The 22,375-nt window shown below is 38.2% G+C and overlaps 1 protein-coding gene and 1 pseudogene across 2 annotated transcripts in view; one reads left to right on the top strand and one right to left on the bottom strand.

Moving 5' to 3' along the window:
• Nucleotides 1-616: 616 nt before the first annotated feature.
• The window catches only part of HACD2 (3-hydroxyacyl-CoA dehydratase 2), an 87,095-nt gene continuing 65,336 nt past the window's right edge, over nt 617-22,375 (top strand). The window contains exons 1-3 of one of the 2 annotated variants that reach the window (XM_039843213.1): nt 617-898; nt 3,771-3,888; nt 18,167-18,185. In XM_039843213.1, coding sequence (XP_039699147.1) covers nt 684-898; nt 3,771-3,888; nt 18,167-18,185 — 352 coding nt within the window. In that variant the 5' untranslated portion in view covers nt 617-683. Of the gene's footprint in view, nt 899-1,022; nt 1,243-3,770; nt 3,889-18,166; nt 18,186-22,375 lie in introns of those variants that run through there. The other variant, XM_039843214.1, reaches the window with a different exon arrangement.
• On the bottom strand, nt 11,050-11,171 carry LOC120586838 (uncharacterized; annotated as a pseudogene).

Genomic DNA, 22,375 nt, shown 5'->3' with positions numbered 1-22,375 from the left:
AATGTTGCACTTCTCCTGGGGCTGGCGCCTGGAGATATGGCCTCCCTGTGACTGAGTTACTGCTTGCACCTGGAGATACGGCCTCCCTGAAACTGGAGAATTTCCACTTTTACAAAAATACTCTAAGACAAAGCTGTGAATGGAAAGTGGGTTCAGCTGGTTGATGCAGTTTCCCTCAGCAGGCAGGTTTTTCCATGTAAGCCAACAGCCCTCCATTTTTGGTGAACTGGGGGTGTAAAGCTTCGCACTCCACTCCACACCTCACCCTTAGCCGACCACCTAACAGCCTCAGCCTCGTGTTCTTAGAGCAATGGGCGAGCCCACTGGGCTTCGGGTGGAAAATGCACTTAACACTCTCCAGGTCCTCACAGATGACAATGGATCCTAGGCCATTTGGGTGATTTTAACTGGACAGCAAAAGGGGCACACTTCTCGTTGACATTTTCCACTGTCCTTGTAACTTAAAATCAAAAGTCAAGTCACTTTCAGAGACTGACTCTTCAACCTGGCTACCGGTTAAGGAGAAGAGCGCACGCAGCAGAGAGAGACGGTATTCCCCGCTAGCCTCTGGGGCTGATGGGAAGCAAAATCGGCGTCAGTTACCCTGACCCAAAATGGCAGGTTACTCCGTCTCGAAATAAAGATGAGAGGGCCGTTGGGAGACGTCACGATGAGAAAAGAGAATGAGAGCATCATTTTCTTGCTCCAACATGCAGGCGGAAGTTACAGAAGAGAGACTAGGTAAAGACGACGAAGCACCCAGACGGCAGAAACAGCACGCCAGGCGAGGGTGCCCAAAGGCGACACCGACCCGACCCAAGATGGCGCCGGACGTTATTACCGCGGAACGCAAAGGAGGCGGTGACCATCCCGATCCAAGATGGCGGCGCCGGTTGAGGCGAGTCGAGGGGCGGGAAGCACAGGGAGCGTCATTGCCCTCCTTCGAGATGGCGGCCGCCGTGGGCGCTGTCCCTGGCCCCGCCCTGCGGCCTCAGCCCCGCCTCCTTCGCCCCTCCCACCGCCCCCTCGCAGTGCCAAGTCCGGGTGGTGGTGCTCGCGCTAGGACAGCGTGCTCCTGGCACTTGACATGGCGGCAGCGGCGGCAACTGCAGCGACCAAGGGGAATGGGGGCGCTGGGGGCCGGGCCGGAGCCAGCGAAGCCAGCGGCGCGCGGAAGAAGAAGGGCCCGGGGCCTTTGGCCACGGCGTACCTGGTCATCTACAATGTGGTGATGACAGCGGGGTGAGACTGAGGCTCAGGGAGGCGGGAGCAAGCCTGGCGGGTTAGGGGGCTCTGCCGCCAGCGGAGCGGCCGGGCCTGGCCCACCGCACGCAGTGCAGCCCCGGCGGTCGGCGTGCGGGACCTGGCACCTGGGTCTAAGGGCAGCAGAGCGCTGAACGGCCCCGGTGCCTGCCCGGAACTCCATCCTGGGCGTTGTTTCCGAGCAAGTTCCCAGGCAGCGGGTGTGCCCCGTTGCTGGAGTTCGGGGCTCCAGCGGGGAAACGGGAAGGCTACCCAGGCGCAGGTCTGGAGGGCCTTAGGAGGAAGGGTGGGCTGGTCACAGGTCCAGGTCTGGGGGGGCGGTATGCCGAGCGATCCTGCAGCGTGGGGAGCCTAGACAGCCAGTCACGAATGGCGAGCTCTTTACCCCAAGGGGAGTGGAGAAAGCTGTGGCTGCAGAGTGACCATTTATTTAGGCGCTGTTTTCAAAATCCAGGCTGAGCTATAATCTGAAAGGTAATGGAAGAGCTTTCAAAGTTTTTGACCAGTGACACGAGCAGAGGTGTGCTTAGATGAGTTTAGACTTTTTTTTAGGGTAGATTGGGGAGGAGAGGGAATAGATCCACCAACGGGTTTTACTACTCTTTTTTCTCCCTCATTTCAGTCCATCCCTTGTCACAGCCAGTTTTTAGTTCTAGTTCTGACACTAGCTAGCTGTGTGGCCTTGGATAAATTACTTTATTTCTCTTGGCCTCCGTTTTTTCATCTGTAAAACTAAAGAGTTGGGCTAGCGGGTAGCCAAGCTTCCTCCACTTTGATCCCATGGTTTTTGGTGAGGAAGATCACAAGATCAGACTATTATTATTATTTTTTAATTTTATTCCTTTGTAAAATATTTTCTTTAACATTTTACTATGAAAATTTTCAAACATACAGTAAACTTGAAAAAACTGTATAGTGAACGTCCATTTTTACTTATTTTTACAATAGGCAATACATTGGCAGGGTGCAAAATTCAAAATATGTGCAAGGGCATACAGTGAAAATCTTCCCTCTCAGCCTTCCTTTCCACCCAGAACCGCTCTCTGGAGGCTGCTTATTTTGTGTATCTTTCAGATGCTGATACAAGCAAATATAAATATAAATATAAATATAAATATACATCCCCCCCAACCCATGTGCACCCTTTTTAAAACACAAATGCTAATGTCATATTGACATTTCAGCACCTTGTTTGTTTCACACACACATGCAAAATATCTTGAGAGAACCATAGGCTTTATTGATAAAATTAGAAATGGCCAGTATTGAAACCGAGGCTCAGAGAAGTTGTGACTTGCTTAACTTGTTTGAAATCACAGAATTGTCAGTGTTAGACCTGTGTCTAAACCTTTCTCTTGACTCACTGAAGAAATATTACAAGTTTTACTACATAAACAGTCAGTGATTTTAAAAGAATATCCAGAACCCTGTGTATTTGTATTTATATGTAAAATTCTTGCCTTAGCAAGGGCATTGATGAGAGCTTTGGACCTGAAGAGGGATTTTAAGGTACACTGAGGAAGAAAAAAAGTCATTATTCCTGGGCAATGAACATAGAGAGATGAGTGGAGGGTAAGTAGTAATCTCTTAAACCAGGTGGAGAAATTGGAATTGTGAGAGTAAAGTAAGCGTTTCCCTAGGCTTCCAGTTACACCATTAATGAGTTCATTTCTTTTACAAACTCTTTTTTGATGTTATTGTATGACAGTTTCTAGAAATAACATAGAGGACACACATACCTGATTACCTATTTAAGATTATACACATAGGTAAATCTATTACTGCCTTGAAAGAGACGTACATTAATAAAGGGCTATGCATTTCATTATGGAACTTAAAAAATTACAGGGCCTACGAAATTTATTTTTAAGGACAGTAGAACAGAAATGTAATGTTTACAGTGGTATTTTGAAGTGCTTTCCTGTTTTACATTTTGTATTGATCGGAGTTTCTTTACTGAATTGATTTTGGGAAATTCAGCTTTAAAAAGCCCTTTTATTTATTTATTTTTAAAAATCCTTCTATTCTTCATTTGCAACTTCAGGATAGATTTTAAGGTATGGGTGTGTTCCAGTGAGATACTTGCAAAAATAGTTTAAAACATCTTTTCTCCACCCTATTATTATTACAGACTTTTTAACTGCACAGGCCATTTAAATTTTTCCTTTAACACTTTTTTTTTTCCCTCTTGTCTTAGGCTTTCTGGCACTTAATTTAGTTGCTCAAGGACCAATTTAGCTTATTCCCTTTATTTTGGCCTTGTTCTCAACAGGCAAGTTTGCCAAAAAGCCGAGCTCCAGATGGGTGAGGTGCCACTGTGCTTTTGCAGACACTCTTGGTATAGTGCAACATTTTTGTGCTTTGGCATTTGAGAGCTATAGTTGATAAATTCAGGACATTGATTCTTGAGGTCACCTTTAGCAGTATCTGTTGTTACTACATCTTTCCGTTACCTTAGATTTTACTTACCTTTTTTTTTTCCTGATCTTTTTTCTCTTTTTTCTTAGGTGGCTTGTTATAGCAGTTGGTCTGGTCAGAGCATACCTGGCTAAGGGTAGCTATCATAGCCTTTATTATTCCATTGAAAAGCCTTTGAAATTCTTCCAAACTGGAGCCTTATTGGAGGTGGGTCCTGAGATTTCTTGTTGTTGATTTCTATTGTTATAAAATAAAAAAGTGCTATTAAATTATATTGAGGTAACCATATCTCTTTTGGTTTTGCTTTAAATTTTGAAAATTTGCCTCAGCATACTATAATGTTGATAACTAGACCGTCTTTTTGATGTTCTAGATAAAGTAATATCTCATTTAACTTGTATTACCTGGAATATATTTTACATTCAGCTATCATTGGAAATCAAGTGAACAGCAATTTATATTGGGATATTTTTTTTTAATTCTAGGGACATCCTAGGGAAGTGTTAGCAAACTCAGATACTTTCTGGGGCCAGGCATATAAGGGAACCAGTAAAATTGTTGGGTGTTAGACGTCAGGAGTGATAGATGTAAAAATGGTAGAGTCTGTCTAAATTTTAAAAATTAATATTAAATCTGAATTTTGAAAAAAAAGCTTATAAATTTTTCAGTATTAGGGGTAATGTATCTCCAGTACTCTCTCCTGGGGTCAGCTTATATTAGGATTTTTGAGTTGCAAGTAACAGAAACCCAATTCAAACTATTTCAAGCAAAAGAGGAATTTACTGGCTTCTGTAGTTGGTAAAGATATAGATTTAACTAACAAAATCAAAGGAACCAACTCAGGAATGAGAACCAAGGATTTGACATTGCCACACTCCTTCCATCTCTTTAGTGCATTTCTCTCTTTCTTGTTGAATGTTGGTCTTAGGCTCTCCTACTGCAGACAGCCTTCTCCATATGGTAGGAAATGGTGAGGGAGTTTATTTTTTTCGGTATCTGTGTCACAGTTCTGGGGAAGGATTCTGGTTGGCCGTACTGATTAGACCAGTCATTCTTGCCAATGATTTGGCAGGTCAAAGATACATGCTCATCCTCTAGCCAGGGGACTATAGACTTTGTTAATGGAAAGGAGAAATGGGAATAGCTTTGGGCACAAAAAGTCAATAGCTGCCATAGTTCACTGTGGTAAAAAACCTCAGGTTGAAGAAAGCTGGTATTCTGTTTTCATGTCACTTAGCCTCCAGGGCAAGCCCCTCATGACATTCAGAAAGATATTTAAGAAAAAAAAAGTTTACTTCCATGAAATGAGATATATACCTCACTCTCTCACCCTCTCCTTTGAAAGCAGAAAATTATAGTTTTTTTGTTTGTTTGTTTTCCCCTTTCTCAGGAAGAGAGAGATTTCAGTGCTGTTCATACTTAACACATTTTCGGTATGTGGTGTGATGAAATGAGCTTCCAGCTGACGTCTGAGTACCCTTATTCTAAGTAGAGTGGTTTTACCAACTTACTCTGTGAATTTGGTCAAGTCATTTATCTCTTGTTCATCTCATTTTCTCATTTGTAAAATAATTGAGTTAAAGTAGATTTCCAAAGCCTCTTCTGCCCTAATAGTTTGAGGCTGAGGAAACTATCAGATACTAGTGTGGGCAATTTTTGAACTTAGTCTTGAATTTTTTAGAAGGGAGCAGCAGTAGTGAGTAGGACTTTGTCTTCCAGAGCTTTGGCCAACACAGTTCTCTCAAGCTGTAGAAAAGCAAGTTTGGGGTCAAGACCATCAGAAACTGCCCCAGTGCTTAATACATTAAGAAATTGGAATACGCCCATCCCTCGATTTATGCGGATTATCTTTTCCACACATCTTTTTTTTTTTTTACATGGAAGAAAACTGCGTAAAAAGTCTACCAATATGAAAAAAAATACTAAAGAAATATGCTGATATAAGTCATAAAAAATATTTACTGTATATGAAGAAAATTTTGAGTTTGCTAAGGATCCAGATGTCACACTACTTCTAATACTTTCCTCTATTTTTTTTATTGTTCGGACTGCAGATTTCTCATACGATTCAGCAATTGATGAAGGTTTTTCTCATTTTTCAAGTTGATTTAAAATTTCCATTTTCATATCCAAAGATACAGATTTTCACTTCTTCGTTTTTATTAAATATTTTCTAGGCATTTCTGACTTGCGAGTATAAAAACAAAGGTCGGCTTTCCCATTTTTCTTGGGTAGTATTTTTGATGATCAAACAATTTTTGTGCACACGGAGACACATTGTTAATACTCACATGGCTATTTGTTATACTTTATGTGGCGTCAGTTCCAGGTTTTCAGTTTTCTTAAAAAATCGATTTTTTTTTTTACCTCTACTGATATATGTCCCTTTTAAAAATGTTATAAGTAAAAACAGCTCATATATAATATTGGTTATTTGTGCTTACTTACACTTAGTTATGTATTATCTTTAAGTGCTAATGATGTAAGCACAAAGTAACATGCATAAAAGTTAGAATATCTGTAATTGAATTATGATGCAATTGGTGTGTCATGCCAAATCCTACAGCTACCGATTACTGATTTAACAGTTTGTTAAATTAGTTTCAACTGTAACCAATGTGGTTCAAAAATCAATTTTCAAATGTTCCAGTGATCATTGTGTGTTAGTATGTATTAGTTCTTTGTACATTGCCGAGTTAGGCTATTGTTTTTTAGAAAGAGTAATTGCCAATAATGGAAATGAAAAAGAACCGCATAAAATGAGACCACATAAATAGAAACAGCATTTAAAAAGGTCTGTGTAAACAGGGGGAGTATTTACTGCTTATCAAAAAACTTGCGTAAATTGAAGGGCGGGTGTATTTCAACAGTTTAAAGGGAATTCTGTCTCTAAGAATTTATATTATTGGAGGTATTTTTAGAATTTAAGTATATCTTAGGGAAGGTAGTGACATTAAATAGTGTGATACACAATCCACTCAGGAACCAAATCTTAGACTTTGAAGGACAAGCCTGTATATCTCTATAGAATTTTTAATAGGCGTTTAAGAAAATATTTTGGAGTTTTGGTTTTATCTCTTTCATTCTCACTGAGAACCAAATAGGTGACAAATCATGGGTTTGATTTTGGAAAAAGAACTCTCATAAGGAAGTGAAGACTCCCAAGAATATGCAGAGAATTAGCCTCCCATATGTCTGTGATGGCAGAAATCCCCTTAGCCTGGGGCAGTAGAGAAGGCTTACTAAAACTTTACTTCCTGAGTTGTCGGTTAAGGAGTGTTTCATTGCCTAGCAACTTACATTATATGATAATTACATGTGGACAGTATTCTTTAATTACAAATAAGGTATCCTTATGGGAACTTTTAGTGCTTGACAATATAGCTGTTTAGAGGAGGAGAAAATGAATGCAGGGAGGTCAGCTACTCATTTGTATCAAAATACTGAATGTTATTCTTTCGTAGGTTCTGTGGGCATTTGCTTAAAAAGCAAATATAGAATATTTGTTCTCGAAAAACTTCAGATCTTAGGAAAATAAAACACTTTGCTTTTTAACAGATTTCAAAACATTTACCAAGCAAGTGCAAATGGGCATATAGTAGTGTAATACAAAAAGACAATTTTGTTTTTTAAGAAACTAAATGATTTGCAAAATAGGTACAAAGATACATTGACTTGGTGTTACAATAATATAGCTTTTTATTAAATGGACATAAATTCTAATTTTTTTGTACATACTGATCCGAGAATGTCTTAAATATTTTTAATAGATAACTTTCCAAATTATTCCATGGGTGATAATTTAAATATGTATTTGAGTCATTGCTATGGAGGTTGAGCCTTAGCTAATAAAAAGCTTAAAATCTTGTTGGGTAGGTGATTAAAATAGGACCCTTGGCTGGAAATTACAGAAACCTTAACTAACTTACACAGTAAGGAAGATTCATTATAAGATATAGGATGTCCCATGGAATCCAGGCACAGGGATGCCACTGGGCCTTATGAAGGGCCTACAGTCAGGGCCTGGAGTACCATAGGGAACCCAGAACTTCTGGCTCTGTCTCTTGTCTCTGCTATTCTCTTTGTCTCTGATAGTTTCTTGTGATCTTGCAGACTAGTTTTTTGGGTTTCTTAGTCTACATGGCAGACAGTGGTAACAGAAAAACTCCTGAGATTGTAGCTCCTGCAATCAAGAGAACAGCTAGTTAGAATCTTAATCCCAATTCCACATTTCAAGTAAAGGGCCTGTTTTATCCAGTTTGAGTTGGTGCCCATTCTGGACCAATCACCTGTACCTAGGAGCAAGGTCACATTAACTATATCGAAGTTGGAGAGAAGGGACAGTTACTAGAAAAAGAGATGTTAGGTAGAAAGCTCAAGAAGTATTTACCAAAGTACTGAGACACAGTAAAGATAATAATGTATGAGATGGTTTATAAATTGGCAGAAAGTAAAATGCTCATAATCCTGTGACCAAGAGATCAGTGTGTAAACAGATATAGTGTGTGTTGTATTGATCTTGAGTAATCCTGAGAGCTAATTAACATAGCAAAAATATATTTTAAAGATGCCATCAATAGATAAACAAAATGTGTTGTCTCCATATGCAAGATGAATTAATTACTGGTACACGTTATAACATGGATGGATCTTAAAAACATGTTTGGAAGAAGCCAAACATACAGAAAAACACATACTGTGTGATTTCATTTATGAAATGTCCAGAATAGGCAAGTCCATGGAGACAGATAGTAGATTAGTGGTTGCCAAGGACTGTGGGGAGAAGAGAATAGCGAGTGACTGCTAATGGGTACAAAGTTTCTTTTTAAGGTGATGAAAATATTCTTGAATTGGATAGTGGTGACAAGTTGCACAACCTCGTGAACATACTAAAACCCACTGAATTGTACACTTTAAATGGGTAGATTTTATGGTGTGTGAATTATATCTCAATTTCTTTTTTTAAATGTCATTTATCTATAATGAGCTGTGGGTAAGTTTTTACTTCATTCTTTTTTTTTTGTATCCATGATATTCATAGATAAAGACAGATTCTTATGTTTCCAGCTTTGTTAGAATTGAATTAAAGATTAGAAATTAGTAGATCGATGCTGTGTTATGGCAGTTTAAAATTATTTTTGAGAGAATTTGGATTTCTAAATATGTTTAGTTAACATAAGACTGTAATTATAGCAGACACTTTCAAATACTTTCAATTAGATACGTCTCTGTGATTGACGATGAGGATTACAGTGGGTTAAGGCCTGCTCCTCAAAGACATTAATTGTTGAGACTGATATAGATAGACCATCTTTAGCATGTGTACATCACTGTATATACCACTGTCCATCTTGAAATGTCTAGTGGACCACAGCGATTCCACTCCCTTTCCTCCCTACGCTCTTCAAGATCTATTGCTTGGAACTCCCTTAAATCTACAAAAAGAAAGGGGAAAACCCCAGTCTTATTTGTGAACTTTTCCTAGAGTTAATCTAGGGCTGGGTCTAAAATGAACTTCTCTGGAACTGGTTCTGGAGAAGCAGAGAAAGAGAGAAGATGGCTTTTGGTATGTTTTCTAATCTCCCACTACTGTTTGTCCAGTTTAACTCTTCATGCCTCATCTCCAAATCCTTTAATCAAATAGTCAAGACACTGATTTTGGAAATTTCTCTTAAGAGTAGCAAAATCTTAAGAACTTACAGTGTCCTTAGTAAGAAGAGGGCCCCCATCTTGCCTCCCTGCCAGCTTCGATATCTTTTTCCTTTAACACTGGATGATTTTTTCCCACAGAGATGCTAAGGGTGGTTAGTTTCTGTGATGTTATTAATACAGTAATATACTTCAGGCACATTATGTCTTAAGTTTGCTTTTATGAACTCATATGTGGCCATAACCGTCATCTGTAATGTTTTTCCTCCTGGAAACATACTGATTTCCTAGTACTAGTAATTTTAAGAAGGAACTTTTGAAACATTATATGCACATTTTAGACTACTTTTATTCTGAAGACTTGTTTTAAGAAAACAGACCTCTAAAAGAGACTTCTGAAAAGCCAGCAGAAGCAGAGCAAGTCATAGTGGAGATCTGTAACACAGATAGCAATGACAGCAAACCTAGACAAACCAGCTTCAAAAACAACTTGATAACCAAAGGGAAAATAGAACTTGGATATAATTAATGTGTCAAACATTAGAAAGGGAAGGGAGCCTGTGGGAAACAGGAGCCCACCCACACAGGCCTGCTTGCGGACTTAAGCAAAAGAAGCAAATTGCTGTGGTATTCAAAGAGATAAGAAAGCTAGTGGCTATAGAAAAGAATGTGCTGAAATTTTTAAAAAATAAAGTAAAATATTGATGTGTCAGAGTAGGAAGGAGGCCATAGTGCAGAGAAATAGGCGAAGATTCAAAAAAGGCAGGAGTTCCCAGTTACAGTCTCATATAAAATAGATTACAAGACTGAAGTCATTGGGAATTTTCAGAGTTAACCATTTGAAATGTAAAAGAACATTACAAAATAGTAGTGCCAAGCACATCAGAGATATGTGTTGGTGAACTAGCTGATGTGTGAATGATTATCTGAACAACAGAAAAACAATATATAGAAAAGTAGTGAAATTCAACAGACTAATAATAATTTAATAGAACTGATATATTTAGAAAACAGATTAAGAGTATACAATCTGTTAAGAAAGTAAGACTATAAGAAGTACAAAAGGTTGGATGTGTAACTCACAAGTAATTGGGAGAAATTGTAGAAAACTTTCATGAACTGAAAGACCCTCTCAGTATGGTTATTCAGAGTATGTAGAGTTCCACATAGGAGATGTTTTTCAAGAAAAAAAAATTCCTTCTCTTTCTAGGCACATACTTGTTAAATTTTTCAACTTAAAACAAAGATCATAAACTGCAATAGTAAAACAATTCAGATCCTTAGACTTCGAAGAATAAAAAAATCCACAAGAAGCTAGGGAAAAGCATTAGGTTCCTGGATAACAGACCATGCAATTTCCTATCGATGGAGACGTTTTGAAAACAGCTACAAGAAGTAATGGAATTTTAAAAGAACCTTAAATGGTACTTAACTATTATATAAATAAAGAAATAAAATTAACCAAATTTTTAGATTAGTACTGTCCAGTAGAACTTTCTGCAATGATAACATTCCATGGTATTTATAACAGTAGCCACTAGTCACATGTGGCTGTTGAGCCCTTGAAATATGGCTTGTGGGGCAGAGAAACTGTATTTTTAATTTTATTTACTTTTAATTTAAATTTATTATTATTTTTTTTAGGTGAGGCGACCCTTGGTTGACCTCACAGATTGCAAGGACCTCGTCAGTTTACAATCCCTTATTTTTTATTTTTTACACCTACAGCACCTGGTCTTCCTAGGTGGTCTCTCATCCAAGTACTAACCAGGCCCGACCCTGCTTAGCTTCCGAGATCAGACGGGATCAGGCTTGTTCAGGGTGGCATGTGGCTAGTGGGTACTGCACTGGACAGCACAGCTTTAGACTATAGTAGATATAGTGCAAGGTGTCCATGTGGAATTTCGTGAGATATTTCAGATTTTATCAGAGTAGAATGACGTGGGAAGTGGGATAAGTAAACAAATTAAGACAAACCTAACAAGGACAATTTTATGTCACTCCAGAGTTCATAAACTTCTTAATTCATAAGACAAAAATAATGAGAATAATTATTACATTACGCTGTTTGCAGATTGGAAAAATCAATAGAAAAAAAGCAAGTTGCACATATTGGAAAAGATACAGAAGGTACCTATCAAACTGCTACTAGTGCTTACCTCTGTGGTGGGGTGTGGTATTTGGGGGGAATAAAAGGGAATTTCTACTTTTTACTCTATTTAGTGTGTGTTTATAAATCACTTTGTGAATTTTAAAATAAAAAATGTACTATAAAAGAAATAGGAAATAAAATATAATGGAAAACAAAAAATGAATGAGGAAAATAAGATTTAAAAGTTCTTTGAAAAAGGAATAAGCAGCTTAGATAGGTTATCTTTGATTTAAAGTGAAGTACAGAATTTTTCATCTGCTATAAAAATTCTGTTAAATTTGAAAAATACAGGAACAATAATAAACCTATCAAGTGATTGACTAGATAACAGAAATGCATGTTTTTAATGTTTTTGCAGATGGACTCGTTCGTTTTATTAAAACAAAAAGGTGTGGAGGTGGTTACCGATTTGAAAAACAAAATCCAACAATCCGTTTCCTATAAAAGACTGACTTAAGCTTGCTAAAGGACAGATCAACCTCCCATGACCAAGCAAACCAGAAAAGCAGGACAGTTCAGTTATAGCTTTAAGATAAAGTCAATTTCAGATCAGAAGCCTAAGAGAAACTTGCAGAGTTCATAACTTTACATGCAGAAGGAACATGGGAGACACGTGTTGGTAGAATTAATTGATGGGTGAATGATTATCATAGAAAAGCTGACAGAAATGTTTTAGAAGTAAATAGAATTATACTTAAGAGGTGTGACAGTATATGTAAAAGAACACTGTGAAGATAAGAAATTTGGGTACTAAAACTTGGTTTTGCCACTTGATCTTAACCTCTCTAAGCCTCCATTCAGTATTTGCAGTGAAAATGCTGAATTAGATGACCTTAAGTTTTTTCCCACTTTTAAGTTCTGTAAGGCTTCAGTATTTCACAGTCAGCACATGAAAATTAAGCAAGTAATAAATTAATAAGTTATAGAGCTGAATATAGCAAGAAAGGTAAAATTAGGTGACAGAGAGAAAGTCATGGTAATTAAGGAAATTTCACTCATTTCAACCTTAAAAGGACTTTGAAAACAAGTTTAGAGTGGAGTCTTTGAGGGAGTAGCCCCATCAATAGCTCTCTTTTTCTTGCCTTGTTCTGAACATTGAGAAATAACTCAAAGCAGTTGTATAAGAATCCCAAAGATCACGTTTGTTAGTGGTAAAGGCCTAGTGGAGGCCGTGTGTTAGTGTGCAAGCCTAATGGGTTTGCTGACTGCACTCCAGAATTAGACTCGCCACCCACCCCACCCTCAGCAGCGGCTCCGGGGTGACATGGAGAAAACCAGAAAACTTGAGTTCTTTGTGGAAACCCTAGGATGGGGCTGAGTTGAGCATGCCACATTTATTCTTCCCAAATTTCCTGCTCAGACAGATCATCATTTCCCAGGTAAAGTGATTAAATGGTGGGGAGAGACCAGAAATATTCAGGAGAAAACCCTCTCATGCAAACCAGAGGAGCCGGGAAACGTGTTTCCCTCTAATCTTAAGTGCTATATATTCATTGTAGAAAAAAACCTAGATAAGCAAAAAGAAAATGTATGTTGGACATAAGCTCACACCTACAGATAATCACTGTTTTGGTGTCTGTCCTTTAAGACTACATGTTACTATATAGGTAAGTTTTAAGCAAAGATGGAATCATATACATATAGTATGAAAATTTTCAAAATTAACCCATTACTGGTAAACGTAACTCACATTAGCTCTGGACCTCTCCAAAAAAGCACGAGTGCAGGAGACATGCGCTGTGGAACTGCCCAGCTCAGGGTGTTTTATCGTGTCTGGAAGTTTTCCCTGTTCTTGCAGCTGGACCTGTAGCAGCTGTGTCTTGATTCCCTGACTCTGCCTCTCACACCATAGCTGGCTGATCCAGGGGTGCATTCCTGGCCCCAACTGGCCTGTCAGACTTTTTTCCCCAAAGAGTTTGTAATTTTAGTGGGAAAAAATTGGAACTCACTGTAGCCAGATCACATTAAATCCATGAACTGTATCTGAGGTCTCCAAAGGTGCTTTGGTTCCAGTTTCTGTTGAGACTTGTTAAACTTTTGGGATTTGTTGTTGTTGTTTTACCTTGGATTAAAAGTGAAATTGAAGGATGATAGGTGGAGCACAAGAGGATTTTTTGGGGCAGTGAAACTACTCTGTATGATACTATAATGGTGGACACATCAGTGGTCGTTCTGCATTTGTCTAAACCCACAGAACATAAACCACCAAGAGTGAACCTTAATATAAACTACAGGCTTACAAAAATAATTTTTTTAGTGCAAACCTTAGAAACTTTTTCAAAAAAGATGTTTCCAAGTAACCTGTTGTGGAAATTGGTATTTGACATTGAGGTTATATTTTAAAATTAAAATCAGCTTATTGCCAGTAGGTGGAAATACAAGGGTTCAAGAGGAGAGAGCCATTTACCACACATTTTCAAGGGAGATTTTGAATGTGGCATTTCTTCTGAAATTTTTTCAATGAAATATGCTTAGTTCAATGAAATATTTTAGTTCAGTGATTCTTGGTAGATCTCAGAAAGAGCAGTCCCACTTGCCAGAGTGCCCTCCAGAAAATTGTGAGGGTATTTTGACTGTTAAAATGGATAGAGATGCTGCTGAGTAGATGTCCTATAGTGTCTGAGATGGTTCAACTCAGTGAAGAGTTGTTTTGCATCCCCCCTGGTTTTTTGCATATTCCCCCAGGCTAAACCTCTCTACAAATATAAATTGAGTTTTGTAGAACATATTAATACCAAAAAACATTTACGAGAAATTAAAAAGCTTATTAGAAGATGGTCATTGTCTTAGTTTTCTATTAGTGCATCAGAAAATACCAGCTTAACAAAAAAACAAAATTTAGCAACTTAAAACAACACTCATTATTAGTTCTCATTATGGTTCTGTAAGTCAGAAGCTGGGCTTTGTTCTGTTCTCTGCTCAGGGTCTTACATGACTGAAATTAAGTTGTCAGCGTGGCTGACTGGGAGCTTTGGGGACGAATCTGCTTCTAAGCTCATTTAGCTTGTTGGCAGAATCCTCTTTCTTGTGGTTTTGAGTCTAAGGTCCGCATTTCCTTGGTGGCTGTCAGCTAGAGGTCACTCCTAGCTCCTTGAGGCTGCTCTTTGCATATGGCCCCTTCCATCTTGGAAGCTAACAGTGGCTCGCAGACTCCTTGTTCTTTGAATATCTCTGACTTCCCATTCTTCCACCAGCCTGAGGATAACTCTGCTTTTCAAGGGATCATTTGGTTGAGTCAGGCCTACTCATGTAATCTCCATATCTTAAAATCAATTGATTTGGGACTTGGATTACATTTGTAAAATCTCTGTACTGTAGTACCTAGATTAGTGTTTTATTAGATAACGAAGGAACAGGAATGGAGGAGAATTATCTTTAGAATTCTGCTTACCACAGTTTTTGTGAAGAGGGAACCTAAGTGTAATAAAGATATCTCAAAATAATTGAGTAATATGTTCACTCGGCACACTGTGTTCTCTAAGTATTATACATTTCTGGCTTGCATATTTAGTTGAAAAGGATTTCAGTGCAATAGTGTTGTTACTGCAAAAGCAATGAAAGAAACATTGAAAATATGTGACAGGAGATTTGAGATTTCCTGTTCAGACTTCAATTATTAAGTTAGAGACACATGAAATACAGGGATCTTACTGGATTTCTTTAATATGGACTATTTTAACAATATTTTATATTATTGCCTTTTGGGAGAATTACTATAGTTTTTTAGTTTTATCCTAAAACTATTACACAACTGCTTTTTAGTTTTATCCTAAGTCTATTACACAACTGCTTTATTACCTCTTATATTACTTTTTTTCCCCCTAATCCACCTTCTCTGCCTCATCCCACCATTCAAAGAAAATGGTCTCCAAAGTCTTTTTACAGACTAGACACTGATTGTATATCTCAGCGGGATTTCAAGGCAGAAAGATAGGTTTTTTTGTGGTAATTTCTTCTTACTCCATCCTATGACTTAACCTAGGGTCTTACTTTGGCACCACATGTAGAAACGTAAGACCTAGCTCATTTGCAATAATGTACTTCCTCATTTTCTCTGTTTTTACTATTTACCATGGCACATTATTCCAACTTCACTTAAGATTACGACCCTTTTTCCATTATTATTTTAATAGTATTTTTATAGTGTTGCTCTGCACCTCTGCTCTTTTATTTTCCTATACTCGCGCAAAGTGGTTTCTGATATTGTTATTTTTGAATTCAAACTTAATCATTATAAGTTGGTACATACATCTGACTGCTTCATTATGTCATATGTTTCCAAACATTTATATACTGAAATAAATATTTTCAATAAGTTACTTTATTTTTTATGTATCTGTTAAGACATTGTATTTCTCTGAAAATTTTGTGTAGGCAGGTTATATCGTCTATGAATTTCATTTCAGGATAGTAAAGGAGGCATTATAAAATATATGTGATTAAAAAGGGGAGATTAGGTCTAATGGGACTAAGACATGCTGTTCCATAATGCAGAGAAAATGTCATTGCCCTTAAGCACTACATAGCCTTTCTGCAGTGTCCTGTTGTTGATCAGTCTGGATGTCTTGCCACATACATAGATAGAACAGGTTTTCTGTCTAGGCACTATCTGTCTTGCTTCAAAGCATGTTCTTCATTCATGTCTTCCATTTCTCATTTTAATCTACATATATCTTTTAGTTTTCTTCAACTTTGCAGCAAGAGGTTCAGCTTGTTTTATAATATTCATACATTTGAGATTCTTAGTTTTTTTCTGGAAAAGTTAAGGTTTAGAGTATAGTAATTCTTTTTATTCTCTTATCAGTTATCAGCAAATTTATGCAGCTTGATTTTTTTAATCCCAGCTGCCCCGACTCCGCAAAAAACAATTTAGTGAAATACCGTAATTCCCCCTTATCTGTAGGAAACGATCCCAGTAGATGCTTGAAACTATAGATGGTACCAAACCTTATATATACTGTTTTTTCTATACATACATACATTCATACCTTTTCATGTAAAAGAAGCACTTAACAGCTTCTCTTTGGCATATTCAAATTGTCAGCATCACTATTCTTGTGCTTTGGGGCCATTATTAAGTAAAATAAGGGTTACTTGCGCACAAACAATTTAATATGGACTATTTTAATAATATTTCATAAAATCGCCTTTTGGGAGAATTACTGTAGTTTTCCAGTTTTATCCTATGACTACAACAGTCAATCTGATAACTGAGAAGGCTCCTAAGTGACTGATGGGTGGGGAGCATATACAGTGTGGAGACGCTAGACAAAGGGATGATTCGTGTCCCAGGAAGAATAGAGTGGACAGTGAGAGATTTCATCACGCTACTCAGAATAGTGCACAATTTAAAACTTATGAATTGTTTATTTCTGGAATTTTCCATTTAATATTTTCAGACTGCAGTTGACCGTGAGTAACTGAAATCATGGATAAGGGGGGACTGCTGTAAGAGTTTTTGAGCAGTCTTATCAAGCATGTTTTAGATAAAATAAGTCTTGTCAAATTATGGCCTCTGTAGATATTTTATAAAACTAATGTGAAATGAAATACTATGGTAGAAAAATCAGTAGAGGAGAAGTAAAACCTAGAGTCTGGATCCTGGACATCACTTACTGCCTTGGGCAGGTTCTGCAGCTTCTCCGAGCCTTGGTTTTCTCATCTCCATGTAGTGATAACTGCCTCGCCTATCTACCAGGGTAATTGTTAGGATCAAACTACATAGTGACTGCTAGAGAAATGTGAATTCTAAAATGCACTACAATAACTGTTAGGTCTTACCATTTAGAAAAGCTTTCGTCATTAAATCTATCTTTACGATGGCTTCAGATTATTTCTTTACTACCGCCACCAAGGTTAAAGCAATGCCATATAAAGGATGAATTACAGGGGGACTTAGAAGAACCTCTTTGGCCCGTTCGATGGCCATTGAGATGAGGAGATAGCACTGGAATAAAGAGAAAAACCAGGGACGACAGATACCAGAAGTATTGGCAGGACTTGGAAATCAGTTGGACTAGGGGATGAGAGGAAGGAAAAAATGATTAGACATGAGAGTCTAGGAGGTTAGTGATCATGACGCATAGCAGGTATGAAGGAAGGAAAAGTTGTGATTACCATTGAGGCATGCCATGTTTGAACTGCTGCTGTGCACCTAGGTGGAGACTTCCAAAGGCAGTTTGGAACGTGGGCCTAGTGCTCAAATCTAGGGTTAGAGACTAGACCAGGAACACTCCTGAAATGAGATCATGAAATGAGACAAGATAGGAACAAGGGTGGAGCTTTGCAGAATGATTGTCTGTACTGAAGGGGCTGCCAGACAAAAGGAGCCAAGAAAAGCTCATCTGACCCTGTGTTCTATAGTCTGTGACAGTTCTGTAGAATATGTGACATGGGAGATATACACTTAATGCTCTTATAAGTTTATATTTTATACAAGAGATCTTTGACATCTGTTAGACTACTGGGTGAGATTTACTTTTAGGAACTCTTCCACAGATAAACTAAAGAAAAAAACAATGAGAATTTATACTATAGCCAAGTTTAAAAATGGAATATTTATTTTTCAAATTCAATACTGCTGGCAAACACTACTCTATTCTTACTGAAAGGCTAGTTTATATGAAATAAAGCTATAATGTTATTGATTTTTGCTAATTCTCTTTTTTCCTCTTTTTCCTCTAGATTTTACATTGTGCAATGGGTAAGTATATAATTATCCCCCTTACTATGTATCATGAGCTCTGCTTTTTTTTTTTCAAGTCATTAATGGTAGGTGGATTGGATTCTTATTGAATATTGAAAAAACTACTTAATCATTATATATAAAATTGCTTAAATTGGTATAGCTTTCGGTTTCTAAAATTATCGATACTATTTAGATGTTATCACTGAACATTTTATTAACCGTCACAGCTATTTTGCTTTGTCAATTTAAAGAGGCATCTCCTACCTTCTCATTACAGGGGTAACAGAGAAACTAGTATATTTATAAAAATGGGACTTGGGGTCCTGGTGCTATAGAAAGCCCTCTCTGTGATCACTTAAATATTAGAGTCTCTTTTACCTTTAAAATGGGAGTTCTGCATATATAGCCTACCTCCTAGATGAATATTAATGTATGTGAGAGATACTGGAAATGTGTAAGTATAGTTATACAAATGTAAAGGATCTCTGCTAAAAGTAGTTACAGTGCGATTTTTTTGGTGGGGGTAAGGAGGAGGTCATCAGATTCTGCTCTGGGACTGAGGCGCAGCTTCTAGTCTGGAGTGGCTAAACTCTCTAAATGGAAATCAACTTGGAAAGTCAACAGAACCTATAGAGTAAGCCCATAGTGGTTGCTATGCATCCAGACTTGTACCCTGAAGGGAGAATTTGAAGTTGGTACTCATTCAGAAGCGCTGAAGGTCTGAAAGCTCAAGAACTATGCATCTAAACTATTATGGCCCTGATCAACTTAACTCACAAATCAGGTGGGTTCTTAATATATTCAGGGCACTGCACACTGCTTTAGAACCTTTAAGCAGTAGTTTTGAAAGAGACTTGGGGAGCCATCTGTCACATGGTTTGTTTTCCCAGAAAAGGTTAAGCGACCTGGTGCAGATCACACAGCCAGTAAATGGTGGAACCTTGCTTGAACCTACCTTGAACTTAGCCAGAACCTCCCTGATTTGGTTTTCTGGTATATAATCTCACATATATTTCGTTTTTAATCCTTGATCTACAATTTTGAGATGAAAAATTCGTCTCTTCTTAAATAGTTTAATGAATTTGAAGCTTAAGCTTACAGATTGAGAGATATATTTGCCCTGCAAGAATTCTGGAACCGTTTCAGGCTTTCTCCACACACTGAAGCCTGTACCCCCATTCTCCCCAACTCTTTTAACCTTTAGCTGCCTACAAAGCTCTTAGATGCATGTTTTCTGAGCATGTGTACTACTAAGTTGTGAGGTATTCTATTAAAATACCTCAATTTCCTTTGTTTGTCTTAGAATATATTCTCATACCTTTTTATAAAATTTCTACCCGTGGAAATAAAGCCTCTGACAAGAATATTTATTCATTCAGACCAGGAACATTCCTGAAGGCCTAGCAGATAGGTGCCAGACTCTGTGGGGCAGTGGGAGTAGAGAGGTGAGCAGGCATAGGCAGCCTGCAGTCGGCCCCTCGAGTTCCTCTGGCGTTCCATGGACTAGCATCCATGTCACACTCTGTTCTGATGGTTTGTTGACAAGTGTCCCCTAACACTCAGTAGATAATAATTCCTTATTTCTTTAAGAACCTTGTTCTGTCAGTGATTCTCTCTCCCACATCATCACCCTTTGTCATCTGCCTTTTCCTTTTCAGCTCACAAAATGCTGAGTACTCCATCCTAAGAATAATTTTTAACCTTTAACTCTACATTCCTTTCTTACAATTACATAATTCAGACTCTTTCTACTTCCTCAGTCCCATTTATACTTTAACCCAACAGTCAGGCTTCTGCCCTCATTGTCTTAGACTAAAATTGCCCTCTTGTCTAAAATCAGCAACAGTTTCTGTTAAATTCCGAGGACACACATCAAACTTCACTAGACTTCTGAACTACACAGGGCACCACCGATGACTCCCTCCCTGAGATCTTGCTCCTTTAGCTTCCATTATATGAGCCCCCTTGGCTTTTCTTTTCTCTGTGGTTCTTTTCTTTCCTTGATGATTCTGAGCATATCACTTTCCTTCTTAAAACTCTTCTCTGGTTTAAACTTCACAATTTGGGTTCTGCCCACCTCCCCAGCCTTACCTGTGTCCATTTCCTGCCTTTCACTCAATGCTTCAGTAACCCTGACCTCATGGGTCCCCCCATGTACCACGCTACTGCACTACTTCCTGCCCCCGGTCTGTGCCTAGGCTTTGTGCTCTGCCTAGAAGGAACAGCTGGCGACTGCTCACTATTCTTCCTCTAGTAAACTCCCTTACCACCCACTGGCTAGATTAGGTACTATTCCTCACTTTTCCTGTAATACTCTACCCCTTACTCTTTAATATCCTTTCTATAATGTATTATGGTCTGTCACTCTACCTCTGTCCTCCACCAATACCACTGAATTTTTTGAGAATGAGAACTGTTTCTGTTGATTTCTGTATCCCAACACCTAACAGTACATGGCACCTAGTGGGAACACAGTGACCATTTGATCATAATCTTACCAAATTCTGGTAACAATTCCCAAAACTTACTTCAAAATGTTTTCAGGTCCTTAAAAAATTAATGAGGCTAATAAATAGGCCGTTTCTAGCATTAACCTAAAGGCAGTGCTTTGATTTTGCTCATACAATTTAAGTTTATTTTTGGAATGATGGTTTATTTTCCTGTGGCTTTCTGAAAGTTTTCACTATAACAACTTAGTCTTAGAAACTTGTTACAGAGCCTCGAGCTGTCTTTACATACTGTTGCTGGAAAGTCTGGACTTCAGTCAGACCCAGGTTTTTTACTAGCCGTGTGACTTCTAGAAAGTAAAATTTTATGTACCTTCATTTCTTCATCAATAAAAGGGGGATAATAATACCTACTTCATAGGAATGTTGTGAAAATGAAATGGGCAATGCATGAAAAACAGCACAATGCCTGAAACATAGTGATGCTGAAAATTGCTCAATAAAATAGCACTAACTAAAGCAATGTAATGTTGCAGAATGTTGTTTTATTCTGTCCCTGATGTAATGTTTAGTACTTAGATTTATACAAATTTGACTCTTACATAGTCTTACTTAAATTACCATTTCAGTGTAATTGAGGACCACTTATTCTTAGGATGGGTTGGAGTTGCTTCTTGTTCATGGTTGTGACAATGCAACTTGGCAAAAGTAGCCTCCAGAAACAGTAAACTGAAATTCCATGTGAGGAGCTCTTTTCTCTCTTTGCCAATAGGTTCCCAGGCCCCACCTTCTTCAAAGTAGGTTGCCTGTTCTCCACTGATAATGTAGGGACAAGATTTCTCAAATGCTATGGTTGCAGCCCTCAACCTAAAATTTGTAGTGCTTTATGTTTACACAGTAGTTTTCTTTTTTGGAAATGGACTTTTTTAAGAAACTCACTTCGAGACATGTCTTTCACAAGCCTGTAAAGAAGAGTTGTGCTTTCTTTATTCATGTAGTTACAGTTTGTATTGAAAGAAGTATAATCTATGTTTCATGTTGTTCAGGATTAGATTGTGGAAGATGCATATGGGATCTGGGGTGGTTCTCAGGTGACTTTGGAGTAGTTTCTCCCCTTGTTGAGATGGGAATTAGAGGTAGAAGGACTGGAACCGAAGATACTCTTGGTAAGATGTGACATTGTGCACTTGGTGAAACTTCATGGTGGAAATTATACTGTCAATATAAATAACTTGGGAAGTTCTCTTTGGGTCAAAAACCGTAGAACAGATATCTGAACACGAGCTCAGTCATAGCCCAGAGGGTATTATGTACAAAGTTGAGTATTAGCACTTCGATTTCATCAACAGACAAGAGCAGAAGGCCTTTCACTTAAATATCCTGAACTTGTGGTTTTAAATATTTGCTGTATGTGCCAGCTTGCAGTCCTCTCTCAAACTGATGACACCTTTTATTTAATTATTTTTTACAAGTACATCTTAAGAAATTTGCAGTCACCTTAATATCAGTAGGTAGCATATGGCTTCAGGCTGTTTCTTCACACAGGTGGTAACAGATGGTGCCAGGAAGGAAGGAGAGCAGCTGCTGGGGAAACAAGCACCACAAGCCCCATCTCCTCCTACCAGAAATGTTTTCCCTCCCACAAATTCAAGTGAACTAAATCCTTTCTAAACTGTAGCACCTCCTCCCCCACACTCCACTCAGGGTCAAGCTTTTATCGGTCACTTACAGTGCAGTGTTGTAAAAAGGAACCACTGT

Source organism: Pteropus medius, unplaced genomic scaffold (genome assembly GCF_902729225.1).
Source record: "Pteropus medius unplaced genomic scaffold, Ma_sr-lr_union100, whole genome shotgun sequence".
Taxonomy (NCBI): Eukaryota; Metazoa; Chordata; class Mammalia; order Chiroptera; family Pteropodidae; genus Pteropus; species Pteropus medius.
This window is presented reverse-complemented; position numbering and strand designations above follow the sequence as displayed.